The following is a 27,167-nucleotide window of genomic DNA, read 5'->3' on the forward strand; positions in this document are numbered from 1 at the left end:
ATCTATGTTGATCCTGGAACAACATTCCAATCAGCCAATCAGAATTAAGGCATACGTTTACCCTTTATGTTAAGTTTAGTCTTATGGGTTGGGTTATAGATTTATGCACTTCAATAAGATTGTTATCCAACTATTATTTCCCTCTGATTTTGGGAATAATTGGGGTTGGGTTTGGGGTAGGGGTTGGGTACATTTTAAAACAAAAATGATGTTCCAGGATCAACATAGATGTTAATCCAGGATCGCATCGTACTTGGCAAAATCATGATGTGCCAGAAGGAAGATGAAACATTCTACTTTTTAATTTGTTGTCATCAGAGCATCTTTATTATTTGGTTTCTATGTAAAAGTGTGTTTGCCTCTTCTTATTTACCTACTGAAGCACGATTCAGTAGGTGGAGCTTAACAAGAAGTGATGTAGTAGCGGGTGTTGATCTTTTTCAATGGAGGCAACATTGTCACGTAATAAAAAACCACATTTCCCAGCCTGTCATTTCACTTTTTCACTCATTTTTTAGATTAATAAGTTTTAAAAATGAATGGATGTTTTGTAGTACACTGACATCTTGTAATGAGACTTTAAAGTGTTTGAACTATAGGATTAAGCTTGTGCTTTGTCATTATGACTCCAGGGCCGTGAGGTATCGTGAGAAGGTGTGAAGTGTTTTATTAACTCAGTGTACAAACAACTCCCCCATCACTGTGTTCATTAGGGAGCTGGACATGCAGCAGACACGCTGCCCTGAGGGCTAGAGACAGGAGGAGGTGTGGAGAGCTTTTAATAAAGGGGGCTGTTTAGCTTTACCTCAGACATACACAGGCTGGCCGGAGGGCTGGAGGCATCACAGGAATCATCAGATGTTCTGTAGTTTGTGAATGTATAAAATGTGCATTGAGAGATTTTTCATTGGTTTGATCTCACAGAGTTTCTGTGTTTGTTTATAATGCACAAATCAAGTACTTAAGTAAAAGTGCTCCTTTTTATTTTACTTGAGTGAAAGTACTTGATTTTTATGTACTTAATTGTTAAAATTATTAGGCATTACTGACTGATGTTTATTTACCAATACAACAGTTAGGGCACAATGAAAATAATTTAATTCTGCAAACAAGTAAAAATATCCAAATATACCATGCAGTCTACTATTTATAATGATTTTGTATTTAAGTATTAAAATTAAAATAATAACTGATTAATGTTTATTTAGCAAGACAACATTTAAGTATTGCTAATGATGCTAATAGGAGAGGCAGTGGCGCAGTAGGTAGTGCTGTCGCCTCATTGAAGAAGGTCACTGGGTCGCTGGTTCGAACCTAGGCTCAGTTGGCGTTTCTGTGTGGAGTTTGCATGTTCTCCCTGCCTTCGCGTGGGTTTCCTCCAGGTGCTCCGGTTTCCCCCACAGTCCAAAGACATGCGGTACAGGTGAATTAGGAAGGCTAAATTGTCTGTAGTGTATGAGTGTGTGTGTGAATGTGTGTGGATGTTTCCCAGAGATGGGTTGCGACCGGAAGGGCATCAGCTGCGTAAAAACTTGCTGGATAAGTTGGCGGTTCATTCCGCTGTGGCGACCCCGGATTAATAGAGGGACTAAGCCGACAAGAAAATGAATGAATGAATAATGATGCTAATAATTGTGCAAAAACATACCATACAATATAATATATAAAAATATGTTATTAAGAAAAAATATTTTATTAAGTTTGTAAATGTGTGTTGACTAACACAAAAAGCAGATGTTACATAGGGCAAAATCTGGCAGCATTTTAATGGATATGCCATATAACTAGATTAGCTCTGACTGGATTTGAGTGAATCATTATGTGAAAAATCTCTTTGACTGGATTATTTGATTGGGTGAATCATTACCTGAAGATTGGCTCTGATTGGATCAGTTGATTCAGTGAATCACTAATTGGAGATTCACTCTGACTGAATCATTTGAATCAGTGAGTTATCAATTTTAGATTTGCGGTGCATTCCAAAAAAAAAAAAACGTATCTACGACCCCTTCCAAATTTAGGTACCTGAAACTGGCCACTTTGAAGGGCCCTTTGGAATGAAGAATTTTGAAGGTTACAATTTATGTACATTTTAAGCCATCATCATTCAAGCAACAAAGTTGTTTGATGTCACACATTGTGTTCAATTTGGAAGGGCTCATTCCTATTGCATGTTCTACTATTTTCAAGGAGACCTTTCATAATGATGAGCCCTTCCAAATGGAACCCAGTGTTGCTCTGACTGGATCATTTGAATCTTTGAAACGTTAACTGGATTCTCTCTCTGAGCTGATCATTTGAATCAGTGAATTGTACACAGGGGATTGACTCTGACTTGATCATTTGAATCAGTGAATCATTAACTGAATACTCGATCTGAGCAGATCATTTGAATCAGTGAGTTGTTGTTTTTTTATGGAAATTAGTAGAGAATTTGATCATTTGAATCAGTGAATTATTCACTGGAGATTGACTCTGACTTGATCATTTGAGGCAGTGAAATGTTGACTGGAGACTTTCCAGCTTGTTCAGCATTATCATGTCTCAAAATGATTGACAGTTTCTCCAGTTCAAGATTACCATGAACTACATGTTTGTTTGTTTTTAATGAAATGTAGAGCAGTAAAAATATTAAGTTTTGGTATGCAATTCTAAAACAAAATACTCAATACTAAAAGTACAGATTGCTGGAAAAATATTGGTACTGTATTAAAGTAAAAAAAAAAGAAAATATTGTGGATCAGATTGAAGATCATGTCCATAATGCCCTCTAATGTTTTCAGGTCTATTCAAAGGAAGTATGCCACTGGGCGGCCAGACCAAAAGGACCTGAATGAGAACCTTGCAGCCACTCAGGGTCTAGCGCACATGATTGCTGAGTGTAATCACCTGTTTGAGGTATGAGACAAATGTTCTGTTTGCAATAAGATCTGCATGCCATGAGAAATTTGTGATTTTATGCAAGAGCCTGCACTGAAAAAAATCATTCATTGGATTCACAATTTGTTTTAAGTTAAGGGTTTGAAAACAATTTACATGGGCTGAATTTGAACATGCAAATTAAGTCGAACATTACTAAAATCAATTTGTTTGTCACAATGTCTGATTAATAAAGGGACTAAGCCGAAAAGAAAATGAATGAATAAATAAATGAATGAATGAATGATGAATGAATGAATTGTGGGTTTGTGCAGATTCCTCAGGAGATGGTGTCTCAGTCCAGGAACTCATACATGGAGGCTGAGCTGCTGGCGCCCTCTATAGACGAGCTGTGTAAAAAACAGCCTCAGCTGGACGAGGAGGAGGAGGAAGAAGAAGAAGAGGAAGGCACGTGTCGCTCTTTTCTGGACAGCCTGATTCAGAATCTGATGAAGGAGAGCAAAGACAAGACCAAAGGCTGGGTGACCCGATCAAACATCGACAACGCTGAGCTATCCTTCAAAAAGGTTAGAAGAAATATTATATACTGAAGTTAAAGACTTTTGTTTTCGTTTGAATGCTTACTTTATAGTAATATATAGTGTTACATAAAATTATACTACACATAAAAAACTACACATAATTTGTGTCATATGGATTATATAATTTAAATGCTTATTTAACTATTTTAATAATAATCTTAAATGTTAACATTTATTCATTAAACTCTTGTAAATATGGAAGAAAATGTTTTTAAACATTTTCTTTATAATAATATCAAGTGTTAGTTTAATAAAACTATACTACATTGTTAAACACTTTCATTCATTCATTCATTCTATATTATAACAATGTCCTGTATTGTCTATTATTTGCTATAATAATAATAATAATTATTATTTTTTTAACATTATTGTTATCATCATTGTATTATTATTATTAGTAGTAGTAGTAGTAACATACAACATTTAAACATTTGATTTATTCATTTATGTTATATGGAATAATGTTTTTTAAAAATATTTAGTTCCTTAAAAGTAGTTCCATAAAATTTTACTCCACATTTAAACACTTCATTCATTCATTCACTCTATAATATACAAATTTCAAAAAAAAATCCTGAAATATCCAGCTATAGTAATAATAATAATAATAATAATAATAATAATTATTATTATTATTATTGATGTTATCATAATTATTATTATTAGTAGTAGTATTAGTAGTCACATAAAAAATATTTGAATATTTGAAATATTTTCATTTTAATAATTTTAATTTAGTTTCAAAAATGTTAATATCAATTAGTTCCATAAAATGCTTTCATTCATTCATTCATTCATTCATTCATTCATTCATTCATTCAATTATTTATTCATGTTATATGGAATATACAGTATATTATAATAATGTCCAGTAGCAAAATCCAGTAATATCTAGCATTAGCTATAATAATAAAAATTATGTTTATTAGTAGTAGTAGTAGTAGTAGTAGTTGTTGTTATAATAATAATTATATTAATATTAATACTAGTAATGTGAAAAAGTGATTTCGATCAGCTCTGACACTTCTGCCCAATAAAAGTCCACCAGCCCCTGCAGTAAATGAGCCTGAGTGCAGTGTGTTGTCCTCAGGTTGGAGACGGGACGCCGTTGAGGCGCTGGAGAGTGTCTGCCGAGGTGGAGGCTCCTCCGTCAGTGGTGCTGAACCGGATTCTGAGAGAGCGCCACCTGTGGGACACTGACCTGCTGCAGTGGAAGCTTCTGGAGACTCTGGACAAGCAGACTGAGGTTTATCAGTATGAACTGAAGAGCATGGCTCCGCATCCCAGCAGAGACTTTGTGGTGCTCAGGTCAGTCCAAACTACCTTTACAATTTCTCAATCAACTCAATCAGCTGCTCTGCAGAATGAGACCCCGTTTACACTAATGCGTTTTCGTTTTAAAAAGCATAAGTTTTGCTGCGGTTAAGTTTTGCATCCGTCCACATTACGCCGGAGTTTTCGAGCGCCGAAAACGGAGCGTTTCGAAAACGCTGGAGAGGCCGTTATTAATTATAAAATTAATTTGATAATTAATTTTATTTGCACTATTGCTGTTTATATTTTATTATTTCTCTTGTTGTTTTATTGCTTTTGTTGATTGTACGGTGTCCTTGAGTTTCTAGAAAAACGCCTTTAAACAAAATGTATTATTATTATTATTATTTCATTCTGAAACGCTGCTGCTCCGTCTCAATGTGGATGAGGGAAAAACGGAGACATCTGAAAACGGATCTAATAAGGGCTTTTCCTCAATATTAAGTAGCCTAAAACACAGTTCAGTCTCGCATTCTCTTCCTGTAAGTTCAGATTTCGCAACTTTGATATGGAAAACAGACCCTCGAGGACATGTCCGGTAAATCTTCTAAGGGAACAGTGTACTTTATAACCCTATTCACATCATCCTGGCTATGTTGTTTCACTTTCTCAACAATAAAATGAAAACATGATTTAAGGAACTGCTATTTTCAATTTGATATTAACAACTTAACAGACAGCAGAAATGCTGAGGCGTCGTGCTGCATCTTCACTGTATGCATATTTATAATAAAACAGAGCCCATATAACATCACTGCCTTCTTTCATTTTCATTGAAAATACGAAACGTATCCTCTGCTTTGCTGAATGTCGGTTTTAATAATCAATAATAGCCATTATGAAAGTATAACGCACAATAAGTTTATACATTATAGGAAATAAAGGCAAGCGATCAGTCAATATACAGCATGTACGTGGTTCTAATAATTATTAGCTTATCTTTGCGCTCAGCCAAAACACGTTACCTGTGAACAAGTAATCGATTCAAAAGACCAAAGTTGGGGAATATGTCGTTAGATATAGACAACAAGATTAATTAAATATCACGTTTAGCAAAAATAGTGAGATTAGATCCAGCGGCAGATGCTTGATGAGCAGTCCGACCAGCACAGCTCTCATCTGGGTAGATCTGCTGCAGCGCTTGCCAGAGAGTGTGTGTGTGTGTGTGTGGTCACGTGTTGTGTGTTTTCAGCATTTTGGTGTGGACAGAGAGCAGTTTAGAAAAGCTGGGTAAAACGCGAGTTTGGACGCGGATCGTTTTCATTCTAAAACGCAGTTTTTAAACTAAAACGCACTAGTGTAAACGGGGCCTTATTCATCGTTTAGAGGCCTTTGAAACAGCACCTACTGACTGAATGTTTTTCAAACATGTTACAATTTTAAAGATGGTCAGTCAAGGAGAAGGAGAGTAACACTACTTAAACACATAAGCAAACACACAATATCAACAAGTGAGGGACAAAATACCAAGACTAACTAAATGCAATAAAGTTAGTTTATTTACAAAGGTAGTGATAATAATAAGTGCAAAAATATGTATATGACAAGAACAATAAATATTTACAAGAATATATTGAAAATTACAGACAACAAATGGGACACAAAATGTTTGACCAGATAGATGGGAGAGTTGGAGAGATGAGATGCGGGCTGCGTCCAAACAATAGAAATAAATAAAACAAATCAATCTATTGGCCCAACCTCTACCCTAACTATCCAAAAGAAAACTATATCAGTTATTGAAAAGAAAAGCTTAACTTCTATTACGCACTACCTAACCTACTCTAATATAAGAGAAAAAAACAAAAGTACAGCAGGTGGAGCACGCCTCTTACCAAAAGTGATATTTAAAGCCTATGTGTGCATAATGTATGTCGCGCGACATTCTTACCTGTCCCACTCTCCAACCTCAGATGCGCGTAACACTGATGGTAGACAAATGGAGAATAGACAAATAACAGCGGATATATACAGTACCAGTCTGTAACACACTGAAAGCGGATTACAACATCTCTCACACACACAGCACAACACAGAAATTCAAGTGTCCCGGGCCTCGCCAGTAGCGTCCTGTCACCACTTTAATTCCACGGTGGCAGCGGCTGGATTGGAGACCGTGTGGTCAGAGGGGACATGGCAAACTGCTGGACAGCGGTAGCCAATCTGAGCCACTATATGGATGGAAGCGAGAGAAGAGAGAGAGAAACTAGCGAAAGAAAAAAATAATAACATTCACACAACACAGGAATGTAACAAGACAATTCTCAAAATCTATTGCAAGTTGCATTGTAAGTATGTGGGTGCATAAATTGTGATATGATCAAAATGCACTTGTAAATCCCGCATTATATCATTTGCATTTCCGCTTTCACGGATGCGCAGTGACTGCCACATTGCAAATGAAAAATCAAAGATCATTTGCAAATGCATTTCTCTTGTGTTACAAGCTATGAGCCTGACATTTAAATAGTAGTAATAACCCTTCTGTTTTCATCCACTCTGGGGTGCTGTTGAGTCTTAATTTGCCCACAAGTGTCTCTTTGTTTCAGCAAATAGAATATTTGGTGACAAATCCTATTTTGACACATATTTTAAAAAAATGCTTTGAATTTCTTTCCCATATGAATGGCATGAACAAAAACAGCATTTACCAATATTTTATTACAGTATATTACATGAGTTTTCAGATATTTGCAGGTAACAGACTCCCAAATATGATCATTTTCACGGACTTTGATCCTAAAATCTTAAAAGCATCTGTTTTTGTTGATCCATCAATCTATCCAAACAAACCAACAAACCATTCATCCATCTATCCATCCATTCATCCACCCATCCATCAACACATTTTGTCATTCATTTAAATCTAAATTGTTTAATTTTTTATCTTTTTATAAATTGTTATTAATTTGAATATAATTTTTTATTATTTATCTTGTATTATTAAAGAAACTATTAAAGAAATGAAAGAAAAAGTCAAATCAACTTTTCACTTTTTCGCACAGAGCTGTGCATTTCAAAGGAAATATCAATATCTTCTGGGAATCTTTAACATAAAATATTTGAAAGTCCACATGAACTGGAAATCGATTTCAGTTTGTTGATGTTTACTTTCAATAGAAACTAAATATTAAACAGGTGCTTTTATTTTGTGCATTGTTTCCTCATAGTAAACTAAGGGTATTAATATGCAGTTGCTATGGAAGCCCTCAGGTTGATGTCAGCAGAAGGATGACCGCTTCAAATGTGGAAGCAAACGGTCAGATTTTAATTGTAGATGACCAAAACCTTTTTTTCCTTGGATTAATTTACACTGATTAATTGTTCACTTTAAGAATAACAATGTGGGCTAGAAAAATAAATGTTGTAAATTTTGATTTCGCACAGACTTTAAACTAGTAAATGAGGTCATCTGGGTCATTCCCACAATGCCTCAGTAAGACTACAGTTCACAGTCAGATTGCAGTGTTCTGTTGGCAGGAATAGGGGATGTCGTGTGGTGATTTCTCTGAGTGCCTCATATGATTGATTGATTGGTTGGTGTTGTTGTCCTCTGTTTAGGACGTGGAGGACGGATCTGGCGAAAGGTGTGTGTGTGCTGGTGTCGGTGTCCATCGAGCATGAGGAAAGCCCTCATCTGGCTGGAGTGAGAGCAGTGCTGATGGAGTCTCAGTATCTGCTGGAGCCCTGCGGATCGGGAAAATCCAGACTCACTCACATCTGCAGAGCTGACCTCAAGTATGTTATTAAAGACAAACACTACTAGACACACACTTGAGTATTAGTTGATTAGAATATATCTTTTGGAAAAAATAAATAAATAAAATAAAACTATATATATATATATATATATATATATATATATATATATATATATATATATATATATATATATATATATATATATTTATGTATGCATATATATATATATATATATGCATACATAAATAAATATATATATATATATATATATATATATATATATATATATATATATATATATATATATATATATATATATATATATATATATACTTGAGATGCCTATATAGAACATGAAAAAACACGTTTAAAGAATTTAAGTAAAATACTTTTATTTAAACCTTATACATTTAATTAGCATATATATATAGTTTGGGGTGAGAGTAATTGTTAAATGTTTTAAAATCAGCTTCTCCTGCTCACCAAGGCTCCATTTATTTCATCACAAATACAGTACAAATTGTAAAATTGTGAAATGTTTTTGCACTAAAAAATAACTGTTCAAATGTAATTTATACTTAATTTAATAATTTATTTCAGTGATTTTAAAGATTAATTTTTAGCTTCTCTTCAATCACATGATCCTTCAGAAATCACTCTTATATTAATTATTATTATTATTATTATTATTATTATTATTAATAATAATATTATTATTATTATTATTATTATTATTATTAGTGGTAATTGTAATAAAAGCAATAATGTTAATATTGCTTTTTAAAACGTGATTTTAAAACGTAAATAAATATTTAACAATTTAACTTTTTTTTTTTTTACGTTTAATAACGGTCGCCTTGATGAACACAATTTTCTTAAAAAAAAAAAAAACTGACACCAAACTTTTGACCAGTAGTGTATACACACACAAACACGCACGCACACACAAACACACACACACACACACACTGTAAAAAATGCAGGGTTCTACACGATTCATTCATGTTGTCCTAACACAATTTCAAAAGTTAACTTAACACTTTTAACAAATTTCTGTGAATTGAACATACAATTAAGTTGTCCAAATGAAATTTCATCAGCTCATTCAAAATAAGTAGTTTAAACAAGCAATTTATTTTGTTTATTTATACTCCAATTACTGTTTAACAAAGAGAAGATTTTTCAACACATTTCTAAACATAATAGTTTTAATAGCTCATTTCTAATAACTGATTTATTTTATCTTTGCCATGATGACAGTATATAATATTTGACTAGATATTTTTCAAAACACTTCTATACAGCTTAAAGTGACATTTAAAGGCTTAACTAGGTTAATTAGGTTAACTAGACAGGATAGTGTATTTAGGCAAGTTATTGTATAACGATGGTTTGTTCTGTAGACTATCGAATAAAAATATACCTTAAATAATTTTGACCTTAAAATGGGTTTAAAAAATGCAAAACTGCTTTTATTTCAGCCAAAATAAAACAACTGGAAGAAAAAATACTATCAGACATTCTGTGAAAATTTCTTTGCTCTGTTAAACATAATTTGGGGAATATTTAAAAAAGAAAAAAATTAAAAGGGGGGCAAATAATTCTGACTTCAACTGTATAAATAAATTAATTAATTAATTAATAAAAAAAAAAAAAAAAATATATATATATATATATATATATATATATATATATATATATAATATAAATATATTGTTTAATAATCAATACAATATTCATATTTATATCAATATTTAAATACCAATAAACGATTGATGAGTCTATTTACTTGACGAAGACGGTGCTGACTCACACATGAGTTATAGTTTATTAGGATATATCTGATATATATGATGCCTATGTAGAAATATTAAAAATACTTTCAAAGCATTTAAATAAAATATCTATTAAATAATATAAACATATTATTAATATTATTCTATTTTCATTCATTTTTTTAATAAAAAATACAATATTTTTTTATCAACATATAAGTACCATTAAACATGAATGTTTTTTGTTATTTGTTGCACTTAAATTGTTCAATTTATTATCACAATATTAAAGTTTTAATTAGTATGATTTTGCAGCCTTATAAAGTTTTTACTTAAAGATTTTATTATTATTTTTTTTTTACATTTTATGAATTGTTTGCTTTTTGTCATTTTTATTTATTTATATTTTAGTTTTAGGGGTTAAAAAGGAGAAATATTTTCTTTTAGTTTTATTTGTGTTATTATTATTATTATTATTATTATTTTTGTTTTACTTTTTTTTTTTGTTTCTTGCTTTTGATTTCCTACAATAACACTGATTTTTAGATAATTATTTTTCAATTTCATTATTTTAATGAAGACAACTCTTTATTATCAAAAAAAATAATAAAATGAAAAAATGACCTGAATTCTGTATCGATGAGTGCATTTGCTTGTGGTTTCAGAGGAAAGTCTCCAGAGTGGTACAACAAAACTTTCGGCCACGTCTGTGCAAGCGAAGCCATCCGCATCCGTAACTCTTTTCAGACTCTGGATCCTGAGGGCCCCGAGACCAAAATCTGAGCTGCGGGAACTGGGATGTAGTTCAACATCAGGGCAGGTGGTCACCAAAAAATGAACTTTGGAGTAAAAAAACAGATAAAATGAACGTTTTTTTTTTTTTTTTTGTGCGTTTTTAGCCCCTAGACAACAACAAACTGCCATGTCATATTAGTTTCATGAACTGTGGATCATTTCAGAGTGTTTTACCCCTTATAGGGCATTTGATTGAGTCGGTTTATTTCCTATAAATGTATGCAGCTGTTCAAAACTGCCACTTTTGAGATGGCATTTGTTGCTTGTTTTTTGGGGCATGTGATGAGACGTACAGGGGGAAAGATAAGTACTGAACACGTCATGTTTCTTTTCCTGGGAATAATATATTAAAAGGAGCTGTTGACATGGAATTAAACCAGATTTTGGTAAAAACCCTAACAATACAAACATAAAAATATGACAAATCTGAAAAATTTGTTATGTTTAATGTTTAATAACAATGAAATGACACAAGGAGAAAGTGCTGAACTACTGAAATGTATTTAATACTCTATATAAAAGGCTTTTTTGGTGATGGCCTCTCATATGGAAAATAAAGTCACATGATTTGTGTTCAGGTGTGAGTTTTACACAGACTTTAACAGAGTGTGAAAATCTTGACGGTTCTGTGGGTCTCGTCTATCAAATCTGACCTTTATTTTGTAATCTCTACTGGATTCAGATCAGGTGATTGGCTGGGCCATTCTACAGCTTGATTTTCTTTCTCTGAAAGCATTTGAGAGTTTCCTTGGCTGTGTTTTGGATCATTGTCTTGCTGAAATGTCCAGTCTGTTTTCATCTTCATTACCCTTATAATGCAGATGTTGCAGCTAATATTAATTTACAATGACGAAAGGCAGAGCGTTGCTGAAGAACTACTGAGAGATTTCAGCTGCTGTCTGGGTGTTTACTGCCTTTCTACACCTTCCTTTCTACATGCGTTCAATACTCTTTCCCTGTGTCATTTCATTTTATTACACACAACTTAATTTGTATACTAATTAGGTTTATTATTTAATAATTTTTGGTTGTTACCAAAAAACAATTGGTAAATTTCAGGTAAACAGCACCTTTAGAAATATGAGAAAAATGGTGATGTGTTCAATACTTATTTTCCCCGCTGTAACTAAAAGATGGACAGAGAAAGTGAAAGAGACAGACTCCGATAAAGCCATGCCTGTTAAAAAAAAGCCGTAACGCTACTTCCTGTTGTCAATGTTTAGCGCAGTTTTAACTAGCTTCGCTTACAGCAAACAGATGTGAATGACGAGCAACCTCACACTAATCCAAACACAGCAGGTCTGGTTTACTTTTACCGAGCACTTCAAGCTAAAGTACTGCATTCTGCAAACAAATGTAGGTACGTTACTGTGTCTAAACATTATTTAAATCTCTGTATTTAGGTGTTTTATCCTCATTTGAACGACACTAGTGTTACAGTGGCTGTTTTAAATTAAGGTTGTACCCTGGTGTTGTATTGATGTGAAGTAGTTACTGAAAAGCCCATAGTATTTTTAATGTTTATCATTGTTCTCTTGATTTCTTCATCCCAGGAAAGCAATAATGTATTATCATTATTATAAATGCACCGGTTACTGTTCTCTTCCAACAATGCAAAATTATTAGATTGAAAATCAAAAGTGTAAATTATATAATGCCAATGATTGTTGCAGATATGTATTATTATTAATATTATTATTGCCATTGTTATTTGTTGCTGTGTCACTCTACAATGTCTAGGACATGAATTCATTTCACTGCTTCTGAGAAGCATGTCTATTGTATTCACAAAGCTGTACATTTGTGTGTTTGTGTGTAAATGAGTAGATAAATTCCAGGTTGTATATTTTGTACATAAATCAGGCTTACTGGCAGGTTAATCTGCTTTTATGCTATGTTTTTCTCCTCATCATATCAATATTTTGCTTGAAATATCATCACAGGCCAGTTTGATGGTCTGGCTTGTTCAGTGCTGTTTTGATGGGAACAGTGTGTTTGAGTTTTGACTTAAGCTCAGAGGCAGGGGGAAAGCGATGCTGTGTCTGTTTTTCAACAGTAAACAGGGTGAATGAAGTTCCAATCTTTTGGAAATGTGGAAAATAAAACCTCGGTCAGATACCTGTTGTCAACTGTTGTGTATGTTTGGCTTTGAATGTGACATTTTTATTCACAGAATGTATTCCTCAATTTTCTTCAAGGATTCGCTCATGAGGGATATTTTGGTTTTTGCAGCACAGTGAAAGGCACAGTCTGTAATTTTCAACAGCAGTGGTGGTCTTCGTTACGTCCTGTGACTCCTGCAGAGATTGTATTCATGGATGAGCTAAGGTATTCTAGAGTTATTATCATTGAAGGATGAAGTAAAGCTGAAAGCCATTGAGCGATGTAACATGAAATCAGCAGAGCTTTTATTATGCCACGGTCGACCACTGGATCCATTCGTGATCACATGGAGAAGAAGCAGGTGCAGATTTAACCAATAGGCAAGGTAAGCGGCCGCTTGGGGCCCCAGGACATCTGGGGGCCTCAATAAATATCTGGAAGATAAATAAACTCCTATATAACATCATTTTCTATCATATTTTGTATAGTGAGAGTCAAACAAATACACTTTTACGTCAATAAATATTATATAATATACAATAAAACATATTATTAGTGTAATTATTAAACGTAGAAAAGAAGATTGAGTGACATAAAAAACTAGTTTTTCTCAGTTTTTCTCACAACACTAGTGCATTTCTGCACAACAGTTAATGCATTTCTCAAAATAATTAGTACAAACTGCAAAACCTAGCTGATAACCTGCAAAAGCGCGTTACATTTTCAAAATGGACAGCTCATTCCTAAAAAGCAAGTATTGATGTCAATCAAAGTGTCAGTGTCATCAAAATGAAAAGTCCTGACACCATTGTTCATGAACAAGATAGTCAAATGGCTTAGTCATGATTTCATTATGACAGTTTACTCTGGACATTTTTTCAATCCAAAAAAGTCTGATTTTAGTGACACGTCCTGAAAATGCTCAAAACAGCACTGTATACTATTTGCACAGCCAGTTGAAAACTACAGTAAAGTTAGACATCACTGCGTTTAGTGAGGTATCCGAGTACAAGACACTGAATATGTATGTTTTACATTTTTACTGCATTTGCTCTTTGCAATCCTAATTTATTCCCAGCATTATGCAAAAGAATAAACACACCCTTATTTACAACAAACATAAACTCTCTTTTTGGGTAGAGCTGTGCACAACTGTAAACAATATTGCAGAACATATTGGAACTAAACCTACAACATTCATAGGTCTGTAAATCATTCATGTAATTGTTTAATTTTTAAGATATTTTCAGGAAAATAAAGATAAAAATTTTTTATGAAATTTGCTAGACAGATTTTGACAACTAGTTTAACATTTTTGTATGTAATGACTCAAGTAATGAAATGAGCTCTATTAGTTTTGTATAGAATGACTATTCAGCATTTACAAGTTTAGTTAATTTTGACTGACATGGCACAAGCAAATGATAATGTTATAAATAGCAGAGAGTTGTAAGAAAGCTATTGATGCATGTCCGAAAGCATTTGCAATGTGTTGGAAGTAATGAGAAACTGCTACTATAAAGTGCACAGATGACTAATTGTTTTGAGAAATGCATAAACTGTTGTGCAAATGTAAATAGTGTTGTAAGAAATGCACCAAAGCCACTGAGGAAAAACTGTAAATAAAAGTAGAAAGAGTGCATTTCAGGACTTAGGCCCCATGGCTGGAGGCTTTGGAATTACAAAATCTCAACCTTTCTCAACAAATCTCAACAGTTTCAATAAACCATACATACACTGTTTATATAGGCCTAGTTAAATCATGTTAACCGGTTTTGGGTCACTAACCGTCATTTAATCACAATATCAAACAATCTATATGCCAAATAAATAAATCAATACTTACAACTATAATAATTTCATTAAAAGTAATATTAATAATAATAATATAATAAAGAGCAGTTGAACATTTAGGCTATTCGCAAATGATTGCAAGAAATAATTAAGCTAAAGTCTCTTTAAAGTATTCTATCGTCTTTAATTAAACTTACAAATGTGTCGTCGATTACGAAAGACATTTTTTGGCATGTGCATCTTGTAAAACGACGTCGCTACAGGTAAACATGATTTAATTGCTATACATTATTTGTACACAAAACTGGAATCAAACCAAATTCAGAAACAAACACATTTTTTTTTACCCAAAAACGAACAGCTAGAAACCACAAAAAAGAAGATTCACACAGGCTAACATTGTGAAGAAGAGAAAGTGTCCGCTTCTGACCAGCAGATGGCAGTGTATAGCAACAGCACTGGGTGTGTGGCGTCGTGTGAAGGAGTGCAGGTGCGTTTACTATTAACAAACAAACTACTAATTACTAATTACTAATTTAGAGGTCACGGAACTATTTATTTGCTTCTGAACGGCATGGCTAGTAATAAGCAGTGGTTTTGTTTTCTCCTGTGTCTGCAGAACCTGAGAAAGAGTCTCCAGAGAACTATTGATCCACACTATTTGAATAAGGCGTCTTTATACACAGAGGACACTCGCTGCGGCCCATACATCATCATTAGGGAGCAAGAAAGCAGTGGCATGTCTTTATCCCAAAGAAGGTCAGATTTCATAAGCATATTATCAACTACAAGCCGTCCCTTTTGATTCATTCTGAAGGCTTGTTCTCAGATGTTGCGGTTTATTATATTATAAAAAGGTTTTGTCCTTTTTTTGAAGATATGTGTACTTATCTACTACATGAATGAACGTTTTTAGATGCTAACTTAACATAAGTAGGCTACGTTGTGTTGTTTTAAAGGAGCATTATCCTCAAAAGAATTACTCACAGTTCACTCACACTAAAGTGGTTCAAAAACATGAATTTCCTTCATGATTTGAACACATAACCAGAGTACTGATAAATCATACTCAACCATTACTTGCCAAAAAATGTAGTGGAAGTAGAGTAAAAGTATCTGCTGTAAATATATAAGTAGCTCTTTTAAAAGTACTCTACAGTAGCGAGCATTACACTAAAAAGCTGGTGCATTTACATTTTGTGGATGTGTGTAAACGTAACATTCTGTAGTGCATTTAGTTATTGCCCAGCAGGCCCACAACGTCATATGACATTTATATTAGGTTATATTTAGGTTGTGATGTCAGGTGACGAAAATTCAATGTCTAGACAGCGTCTAAGGATGACGTTATTTTGACGACCATTAATGACGTCAAATGATGTTGATATTTGGTGGATTTTCGGTTGAGTTGGAAAGTGACCAAAATCTAACGTCGAGCCAACATATTAAACCAATGCCATATTGACATCAAATACTTGCATTTATTCATCAGGTTTGGCGACCAAAGTCCAACATTTAATAGACATCATAGTGGTACGTTAAGCTGTAACAGCATTATAGGTTGATCTTTGGTTGATTTTATGTTGGACACTGACGTCGGCCTGATGTTGGGTTGTGACATCAACCCGATTTTAATTTCCAAACAAAAGGCAACGCCCCATGACGTTGGGGTACAATGTCAACCTGACGTCATGTTGACCTCCTGTGCCTGGGTGTTGAAGGCCATTTCGGTCATCATACAATAAACATCCGTTCTTCTCTCATCAGAGAAAAGGAACGGCATCAAACTGCCCCGTAGCGTTAGTTTTAAAGTTGAAATGCAGCCATACAAAGCTCTAGCCACATAATTTGTGATCTAATGTATGAAGGGCTACGTTTTCAGAATGAGCCTGTTGAAAAAACATGCGTAGTTGTGCGTAGTTTAGTTCTTTTTTCGAAAGGATCATTGTAGAGGCACACCTTTCGTGCACATCCTTATGTACCACATTTTGCTGCTTCTCTTCCAAAAACCAGTATTTGAAAAGACAGAATCTTCTTTAAAAAGAGTTTACTGAAGAAATGCAAACAAAAACACAAAGTTACCGTACGTTCACATCGAAAGCGGTTAGAGCGTCAAAGTAGCCGGAAGTCATTGAAATTAATTTTCAATGAGAGCCGGCGGCGATAAGCAGCGAGGAGCAGCGCGGCACGTCTTGACCGGTGTGGGCGCCGAGGAGAGTTAAAATCAAGTCAACTTTATGGTAATGAGCTATGGCGCGGTTCGGCGGCAGGCAATGAGAATAGAAGTCCACCGCTTGATAGGAGTTCAGAGAACACAGACCTGTGAACTTTGGTTCCAGCCACAGTTGTTCCCAAGGGTTTGTTGATTGCGGTCGCCGGATTTTCAATTATTTACAGTGTTTTCTTACAGGAACATGCATTAAATAAGTTACTGGTGAATTACTGATGTGCATTAATGTTATATATATTTATCTTTAAAAAGCGGGAATCTCACTCGACGTGACTGTACAAATCAGTATAGCTGCTTCAGGATATTTCAGACATATGGACACATATTAGATAAACTTGACCTTCCATTGTTAAATGAATTTGATAAGAAGTGCGCAACATTTTCACGCTAGAAACAAGTTTTATGCAGGAATGATATGCCGCAACAGCTCCTTTTAATACAAAATCAATGTAGCGAGTTTTGACACTCCCGCCGGAGCTGAAGGCAGACAGCATTGTCGCCTGGGCGGCCAGAGCAACCTTGGACGCTCTCGCCGCTTTCGGTGTGAACGCACAGTTACAATAGACTCAATCAGCTTGGTCAAAAAACTGTGTTGCTTCCAACATCAATAACTGCAATCTGCCTCAAACATATGAACTAATGACCTCATGATGTATTACTGTCGGAAGCCAAAATACCAAAGTAAAAGTTTTTCAATTGTATCAATTATTAAATTATGAATTATAGATAATACAATCACTATGAATTCTTATTATATTTAAATATCAATTTTCACTATGTTTGAACCTTTTTAACTAAATTATTATCACAAATGAATTCTGCATAACTCTTACAATCATGTCAAAGCTGGAGTAATGATGCTAATAAATCAGGTTTAAATCACATGAATACATTTCTTTATATATATATATATATATATATATATATATATATATATATATATATATATATATAAATAATAAAATTGAAAAAGAGTTGCTTTAAATGTCAGTACCATTTCCTAAAATGACTATATTTTTAATCAATTACGCACAAAGTCTTAGCATTAGACACCTCTTTCAATATAAAATGTACATCTTGCCACAAGTTCTTATTAAAAATGTTTAATTTAACTAGATTGTAATTTTCACACACATCTCACTTGTCATCATTAATTTGTAAAATATCACACATAAATCATCCATCCTCCAGCCGGCTCTCCAGAGGCTTGCATTAGCATCAGTCATTGAAAAACCCACATTAATCGACCACTGCTCTGCAGGCATGACACAGCGGGTGCAGTGGACGAAAAAAAAAAAAAAAAAACACAGACAAGCAGACTGAATGTTGACCGTATCATCATTTTATAACACCTTCATGTCGTCCAGACTTGTTTTCTCGGTTGACATCTGACTAAATCTTTCACTCCATTCCAGATTCAGTGCAGACCAACAAAGCCTGCCAGACTGAATTCCAAAGGTGATTGGCCTCAAAACATAAGAGCTAAAGAAAAATCACTTTCTATAGCTCTGACAAACCCAAGCGCAGCAATAAGGTCATTAATAAATAAAAGATCACATACATGAATCATTGATGTTTGTGTCTGAGAAAGAAAAAGAGACTATGTGTGTTTTTGGGCTCGGGAGAGGATGAGGTCTGGTCTGGTCTTTCAGCAAAAACCAAACCTGCTTGAAACATTTCATAAAGCACACCTTTAGCTTGAATCAGACAGATTGATTCTCGTGGGAACAATTCAGGCCAGCAATTAGCAATGCGGAGCTGCAACCTTCAGCTAATTACTCTCCACCTTTCCCTTCTTCTGAAAGCTCATGTTTATTTTCAGCCTTTTAGAGTGTCTGGATATGACCATAATGTCTGTGTACATGCAGAGAATCAAAGATGCATACATAGAAGAAGAAAAAAAAACACTACACGAGTTGCGTATAGTCCCACAGAGACAGACAGACGAAAAAGAGAGAAATACAGTTGCCTTGGCTACCATTTTGTTCATGTCACTGACTTCCTCACTATCTGCTGGCCCTTCTAGCACTCTCCTCTATCGCCTTTTCTTCTTTTCTTTTGTTTCTTCTTCCATTTCCCACACAATACTTGAGCGATCTGGATGACAGGATTCAAGGGAAGCTCAGTGTCCATTTTTTTTCTTCAGCAGTCGGATAAAACCCACTGAATCTTTTTTTATTCTTTATCATGGTGGTGCATTGTTTCCTTTTCCAGTCTGAACCCCACAACTTCTCTTGTTATATTGTTTTTCTTGTTTGCAGTGGTTTGTTGTTTTGTAAGTCTCATAGAATATGCTTTATTTTACTGGTGCTCACTTTAATAAAAAGATGATTTAATCTGTTTTGCTTTTCATAACCAATAAGATTTCAAGCAAGTCACTATCAAAGCTTTTATGCGAACAAAAACCATCCACTTATGGTGTGAATTATAATATTAGAGACGTTGATTTGAATCAAATAAGTGTATGAAAATGCCCTGGTATATCTGGCTCGGTCATGCTCTTCTGTGGCAATGGTGCACTGTTAAAAAAAGTCATAAAAAACGAAGACACAATTGGGTCCATCAGCTTTTGGAAGCTGTTTGGACTGAACTGTATGTAGGTATAGTGCAGGGGTGGCCAACCCTGTTCCTGGAGAGCCACCTTCCTGCAGATTTCAGTTGCTACCCATATCAAACACACCTGCCTGTAATTATCACGTGGTGTTCAGGTCCTAATTAATTGGTTCAGGTGTGTTTGATATGGGTAGCAACTGAAATCTGGAGGAAGGTGGCTCTCCAGGAACAGGGTTGGCCACCCCTGGTATAGTGTGTCCACAGTCATCCTGTAGTTATATAACACAGCAAGTCACTTTTTTTAATTTCCTGCTATTAAAATAGGATCCAAATCCCACTGATTTTGATTCCCACAATAACGTGATATTGCAGTGCAGTTTTCCCTGTCCACTGATTTGATTGATAGGCACATATTAACATGTCTTCGTATTAAGGCTGGCAGCTAGCTTTCTGCAACTCTCACGTGGTCGTCCCCTGAAGCTAAGCAGGGATGTACCTGGATGGGAGAGTTAGGTTGCTAGCTGAAGTGGTGTTAGTGAGACCAACAGGGGGTGCTCAACTTGTGGTCTGTGTGGGTCCTAACGCCCCAGTATATTGATGATGACTGTCAGTGAGTGCCATCTTTTGAATGAGACGTTGAACCAAGGTCCTGACTCTCTGTGGTCATTAAAAATTCCATGATATCCTTCGAAAAGAGTTGGCATCGTGGCCAAATTTGCCCACTGGCCTCTGTCCATCATGGCATCCTAACCCTTCCCATATCATAATTGGATTCATTACTTTGTCTCCTGTGGGCGACGCAGGGGTGCAGTAGGTAGTGCTGTCGCCTCACAGCAAAAAGGTCGCTGGTTTGAGCCTTGGCAGGGTCAGTTGGCTTTTCTGTGTGGAGTTTGCATGTTCTCTGTGTTTGCGTGGGTTTTCCCCACAGTCCAAAAACATGCGGTACAGATGAATTGGGTAAGTTACATTGTCCGTAGTGCATGAGTGTGTATGGAGGTTTCCCACAGATGGTTTGCAGCTGGAAGGGCATCCACTGCGTAAAACATGTGCTGGATAAGTTGGCGGTTCATTCCGTTGTGGTGAACCCGGATTAATAAAGGGACTAAGCCGAAAAGAAAATGAATGAATGACTCTGTCTCCTCTCCACCAATCAGCTGGTGTGTGGTGTGAGGTCTGGCGCACAATGGCTGCTGTGTCATCATCCAGGCGGATGCTGCACACTGGTTGTGGATGAGGCGATTTCCCCCCCCCCCCATTGAATTATGTCAAGAGCTTTGAATGTCCACAAAAGTGCTATATAAATGTAAATTACTTTTTTATAAATGTGTAAAATCATGTCCACGACACAGGATTTGCAAAGAAACTTGGATCAAAAGCTCTGTTCCACCTCTGTGATCAGCTGCACATCAAGAATGAGTTTTACAAGTTTAAAACGGTGCATTTTGTAAAAAAGAAATGACAGTAAAATCACTATGTAATTCATAACCATTGGAATCACCACAGCCACATAGTGTCAGCACACCTAAAAACGATTACGCTTCCATCACACAACAGGAGGCTCAATTTGTGGACATTAAATCATGTTTATTTATACAGTAGCATAACGGATCTCCATATAGCAGTGTATATTAGCTTGTATCCTGTCTCATTTACCATAGGTAAATGTGCAAAACAGTGCAAAGTGAAACGTGTGTGTACTGCAAACTTTTTAGGGCATTTAGGTGTGACTTATCTTTGCAGAAAGGCTTAAAAAAAACATCACACCAAATACATCAAATAATCATTGGTAAAGTTCTTGGTTCAGTTTTACAATGGTATTTTTGACTTATAAACTGTATCTATGCTTCCTTCATTCCCATTTGCATTTAAAGGCACATGCTACAAAAACAGCTACAATTTCCTCTGACCCCAAAACTGACTTTTTCAGCAGTTGTTATATAGGGCTGTGTGATTAATCTAAGTGAAATTGTAAACCCCACTGAGCAAAGTCATGATTGCCATGCACATCTTGTCAAGGCAAGCACAATGTGATCTTTTTTTTTTCCGAAGGCCAGAGGGCATGTCAAATACCTCTACAAACTGGATCTTTGCTTCATTTGTGTGTCACTTTTTATTTAAAGTGACCCATGAGAAGCAGACATGCATGTTGGAATAGTGGGCGAGGAGAACCAGCTCATTTTCATTTAAAGGCACAGTTTACAAAAACAACTACAATTTCCTCTGACCCCAAAATGTATTTTTTCAGCATCTAAATGAAATTGTAAGCACTACTGAGCAAATTTAATATTGCCATGCACATCTTCAGAAAAGCACAATGTGATCAGCAATAAGTCCTTTCCAAAGGCCAGAGAGCACTCTTATGGAAACTCCAATAGCCCAAAAAACATGAAGAAACAAACCATCAACTTTGGCACTTGTGTGTGACTCAGCGTTGCAGAAAGACTTGAATAAACTCCACAACAAATACATTAAATAATCATTGTGAAACTTCCTGGTTTAGCCTTACAGTGGTGTTATTCACACATAAACTGGATCTCTGCTTCATTCGTGTCTGTCTCTGTGCTTTTTACCTGAATTATCTTGTAAAAGCAGCAAAATTGAAGCCCTTTAAGATGCAGCACTGTAGACCAATGAGATTCACCTGTAGGCAGGGCTATTCCAGCCAAATAAACCCAACCACGGCCTAATGTGGTCTGCAGTTATGTCTGCTGAACATGGTTCTGATGTGTTGATTTGACTGAATTCAGAATTCATCTCATCTGCTGCCCTATGACTCACTGTCCTCTCTCCTTTTTCTCCATCTGATGGCTAATCTTCAATAGACAATACACACACACACTCTCTCTCTCTCTCTCTCTGCTCGTGTGCGTATGTGTGAACACACTTTTCTCTCTTCGATAAAAACAGTCACGCTGTCTCTCACACTGTGGCTGTACGCTGTCAGTGACGCAAGACGAATATTAAATCATTTTCTAGGAAATGTAAAGCTATTTGCTGATTGTAATACAAGCTTTAGCGCTGACCTGTACCGCTATAGGCTGTCTCCAAATCATTTTAAGAAGCTTTACAACATATTCAGTACCCATTATATTTGGGCGGTGACAGATCTTAAATCAGAATTCTTATTCAGTGTGACCCTATGCTTTCAATTTCAGAATAATACAACACACATTATCGGAAATGGCCGTGATATTCTAGGAACGGTCCATCCATTTTAAGTACATCACAAAAGCATCTTTCATCTTGTGCCGGTTTCTCTGATTACTGGCTTTCAGTCTGGATCACACACACACACGCACACACACACACACACACACACACACACACACACACACACAGACACATACATACATACTGGGAATCACATCCACTCTGCTGTGTGACCAATTACTTCGACCTCTCATCAGCACAAACCTTCCCCACCGTCAGTCAGACAGGTTTCATCTGTGAGCTGCTGTCAGAGCAGGTACTTTAGTTTACAGAGATGTGTGTGCGCACATGCGTTCTGTGCGTATGCATGCCACATTCACCGGCTTTACAATCTCTATTATGTGAGGAAAGATGCAGCTGTCATGACTGCTCAGAGAAGATGCGCTTGTTATTGCCATCATAAAAATTATGTTGACATGGGCAATGATGGGATTCAAAGGGTCTTGAATGACTCCCAATATACATGTGATGTGGCGTTTAACATGGTACTTTACTTTTAGTACATTTTTGTTTTTCAGTCAGTTTGAGACCATTGTTGGGTCTTATTATTCAATGACATACATCAAAATATATTGGAACTGATCTCCTCATGTCAATTCAAACCTGTATGACCAACTAACTGACTGAGTTTGGGGGAGAAACTGATTTATTTTTACTATATATTGCGGCTGTTTTGTATATTTAAAAAAAATGAAGACTAAGGCTTCATAGGCTTTCTCAAGCCAGGTGCTGCATTAGACCAGGGGCTCATCTCCTGTTTCCAAAACGCATCACAAACTGCCTAAACTGCTTGAAACTGTTCTACTATGATAATTGGTAATGAAAATAAATGATGTTCAATAAGATGTACTTGTGTTTACTAACTGTTTATTCAGTTAAACATGAATTTAAACTGTTTTGTAGGCCTGCATGAGCTCCAAACAGCGATTATTTTTTTATTTTTTGATCACCTTAATCCGACTAAAGTCATAACTGAACTAAACAGAAATGCAATTAAAACATGTGTGCTAAAACATGTGTTTAACACAGCGCATGCCCTTCTAGCTGCAACCCAGTACTGGTAAACATCCATACACACTCATTCACACACATACACTACAGCCAATTCAGTTTATTCAATTCACCTATAGTGCATGTCAATGGTCATTGGGGGAAACCCGGAGGAAACCCACGCAAACACGGTGAGAACATGCAAACTCCACAGAAATGCCAGCTGACCCATTGGGGAATCGAACCAGCGACCTTCTTGCTGTGAGGCAACAGTGATAACCACTGAGCCACCGTGCCGCCCTCATTTTAAGTTATAATTATAAAATGATTTTAATGTCTTAATAAAATATTCAGTTCAGGGTTATTATACAAAAAATTGTTCATAAAAGGTATAAACAATGCCTTAGTAACATATTAATTTAAGGATATAATATGTAAGGAATAAAGTACATCCTGCAGGTTGTTGTTGCAAAATAAAGCCAGACAGGATAAGACTAAAGGTTTTTTTTTTTTTTTCTGATTAACTGTCAGCTGGGTATACATTTTTCTGTATTATTACAAGGCTACTAGCAGCCAAACTAAATTGTCAAATAATTATTATTAATAACAATATAGTCAAAATGATGAGCTTAGCTCTAATAATTAATAATTAGATGTAAAAATGTAATAAAGTTGTGCTGTGTAAACAAAAAACTTGTAGAAAAGATATTAGTAGCTTAATTGGTTGTTTCAGGGAATAACATGCTTTATAATGTTGTGATTGACCAAGCAGAATCAAGTATTTGGTGTAATAAAACTAGAAAATAATTATCATTTCATAAAGTATTACATATGGTTTTATATAGTGTGTGTGTGTGTGTGTGTGTGTGTGTGTGTGTGTGTGTGTGTGTGTGTGTGTGTGTGTGTGTGTGTGTGTGTGTGTGTGCGCGCCAAAATTCTTGCCAAAGTGTGTGTGTGTGTGTGTTGCAGTCCATCACTTTAATCTAACATGCCCATTCATTCCTCCTGCAGAGTTCAGCATCTCACACACAAGGACAGGGTGAAAAGGCGAAGTGACAGCGCTCCGTCCTCTCCCACTCTCGACTCTTTCTTGCATTGTCATTCGTCCTTTTCTCCGCCCATGTCTGAATCTCTCTCTTTTATTGTTCTCCATGATAGATCTCGTCGGTCACTGTGTATTTTCTCACTTTTGATTTGGTTTTCAGAGCTGATGTGTTATTTTATGCTGACAGACGCTTTCTTAAAGCTTCTTTATCAACTGCTAGAAACCTGCAAATGATATTCTTGCCGTAATGTTGCATACAAAACAAATATATGACGAACGTCTGTGTCTGCGCAAGGCAATTCACTTCCTTTTCACATACCAAATGAAGTCGTACAACAGCAGCTGGGACCCTGCTGCTCAAACAGTGTTTAAAACACACACACACACACACACACACACACACACACACACACACACACACACAGTGCTGTGCCCACTGGGACTTTGCTGACCCATGATAACCAACAGATGTTCATGATACCAAAATAAATATGATTGATAGATAAAACAAGCAATAAATAAAAAAATAATAATAAAATGTTGCCAGTTGTTTTGTAACAAACATATAAACACACGCATAAAATGATTATCTCCTCATATTAAATGTTAAAATTACTTCATTAAGAGTTCTGATTTGAATCTTCATTAAGAATTTGCTCTCGAGATGCTTTTTAACATTTGCTCAGTGGTTTATTGTTGAGATTTGCTCATGCAGAGTTTTAATTTTCCGGAGATAAATTTTGCCAGGTTAGAAGCCCTTGATGCTAATATTTCTTGTTTTACTGCCTCTGGGCAAAAGCATGTTACAGTATACTGGTATAAGAGAGGGCAAATTAAAAACAAGCAGCAAAAAGACACCCTGATGATTAATTCTACTAAATTACACCACAAATATGGCATCAGTGTCTTCGCATTTCCATATGCAAGGAAAACATTATCATGGAGACCGAAGATGGGGATGTTTGATTATAGGGCTGGTTAGAAACCACATAGCAATATCTGGTTTTGCCTGGGCATGGACAACTTCGGAAATATACAAAATAAGCTCAAAATAATTGCTGGAATACTTGTTTGGAATACTTGTTTGGATCAACAAGACTTTTTTTTACCCCACTTGTAAATCTTAAATGCACATTTCAAGCAAAAAATTTAAATTATGATATGATTTATGGGTGGCATGGTGGCTGAGTGGTTAGCACTGTTGCCTCTCAGCAAGAAAGTCACCAGTTCAAGTGTTGGCTGGGTCATTTCTGTGTGGAGTTTGCCTGTGCTCCCAATGTTCGTGTCAATTTCCTTTGGGTACTCCGGTCCAAAGACACATGCTTTATGTGAATTGATGAATGTATGAGTGAGTGAGTGAGGGAGGGAGGGAGGGAGGGAGGGAGGGAGGATGTTTCCTAGCACTGGCTAAAGAGCATCTGCTGTGTAAAACATACGCTAAAATATTTAACTGGTTCATTCCAATGTGGCAACCTCTACAATAGAGACTAAGGCCCCGTTTACACTGTCAGGTCTTCTGTCAGATGCCCAATTCTGATTTGTTGCTTATATCAGATTTTTTTTGCCTGTCCGTTTACATGTTCTTTTAATTATGACCCATATCCAATTCATGTTTTTACACTTGCCATACAATTTTTGACGTCGCGCATGCGTAAAGACTGGTTCGAGAATCTGCGCCATACTAGCCACCATGGAAAAAAACTGTCTTGCTTTTAGCTCTGCGAAATATGCAGAATTCACCCAACTTCAAAATGATGCGGAGGTGGAAGAGAAGGGAAAGGGCCATCATCACAGCTTGCACCTATGGTTTATATATGGTGTCCTCCACCATTCAGAGAAATTTGTGGATACCAGAAAGATCTCAGGTCTGGTGGGAGCAAATTGTTGCGACTGACCACTTTCCTCCTCCATGTTTCCTCTGTTGCTGTTGTTTACCGTGTCGGCGTCTCCACACGCATTCTTCCTTCTACATCATTAAGCCACGGAGAAGGACCACATTGTCGCAAGTTTAATGACGTACAGAACAGAATGCCTGTTCATGAGTCGCATTGTCACATATCTGTTTTATATCTGATTTATTTCCACATTTGAAGGAGGCCTGAAACCGATCTCTGAATATCCCAATGGATGCATTTTTTTCATGTGTACGCGGTGATAGAACAGATCCGATCTTCGTCACGTGAGAAAAAAAA

At 35.8% G+C, this 27,167-nt stretch overlaps 3 protein-coding genes across 27 annotated transcripts in view; 2 read left to right on the forward strand and 1 right to left on the reverse strand.

Annotated features, from left to right (window-relative positions):
- The window catches only part of stard13a (StAR related lipid transfer domain containing 13a), a 250,288-nt gene extending 237,120 nt beyond the window's left edge, over nt 1–13,168 (forward strand). For all 9 annotated transcript variants that reach the window (XM_087271062.1, XM_087271061.1, XM_087271065.1 and 6 more), the window contains 5 exons: nt 2,784–2,898; nt 3,195–3,446; nt 4,555–4,772; nt 8,340–8,516; nt 10,921–13,168. In XM_087271062.1, the coding sequence (XP_087127188.1) occupies nt 2,784–2,898; nt 3,195–3,446; nt 4,555–4,772; nt 8,340–8,516; nt 10,921–11,038 (880 nt within the window). In that variant the 3' untranslated portion in view covers nt 11,039–13,168. The remainder of the gene's footprint in view (nt 1–2,783; nt 2,899–3,194; nt 3,447–4,554; nt 4,773–8,339; nt 8,517–10,920) is intronic.
- The window catches only part of LOC147842141 (uncharacterized), a 1,078,568-nt gene that overhangs the window by 632,455 nt on the left and 418,946 nt on the right, over nt 1–27,167 (reverse strand). The window lies entirely within an intron of this gene.
- Nucleotides 15,310–27,167, forward strand: part of nbeaa (neurobeachin a) — a 320,618-nt gene continuing 308,760 nt past the window's right edge. For 10 of the 17 annotated variants that reach the window (XM_087269435.1, XM_087269437.1, XM_087269446.1 and 7 more), the window contains exons 1-2: nt 15,310–15,437; nt 15,567–15,706. The gene's annotated coding sequence lies outside the window, so the exon portion shown is untranslated. Of the gene's footprint in view, nt 15,438–15,530; nt 15,707–27,167 lie in introns of those variants that run through there. The other 7 variants (XM_087269436.1, XM_087269438.1, XM_087269439.1 and 4 more) reach the window with 1 other exon arrangement.

The sequence above is a fragment of the Danio rerio genome, chromosome 10 (genome assembly GCF_052040795.2).
Source record: "Danio rerio strain M-AB ecotype USA chromosome 10, GRCz13ab, whole genome shotgun sequence".
In the NCBI taxonomy this organism is placed as follows: Eukaryota; Metazoa; Chordata; class Actinopteri; order Cypriniformes; family Danionidae; genus Danio; species Danio rerio.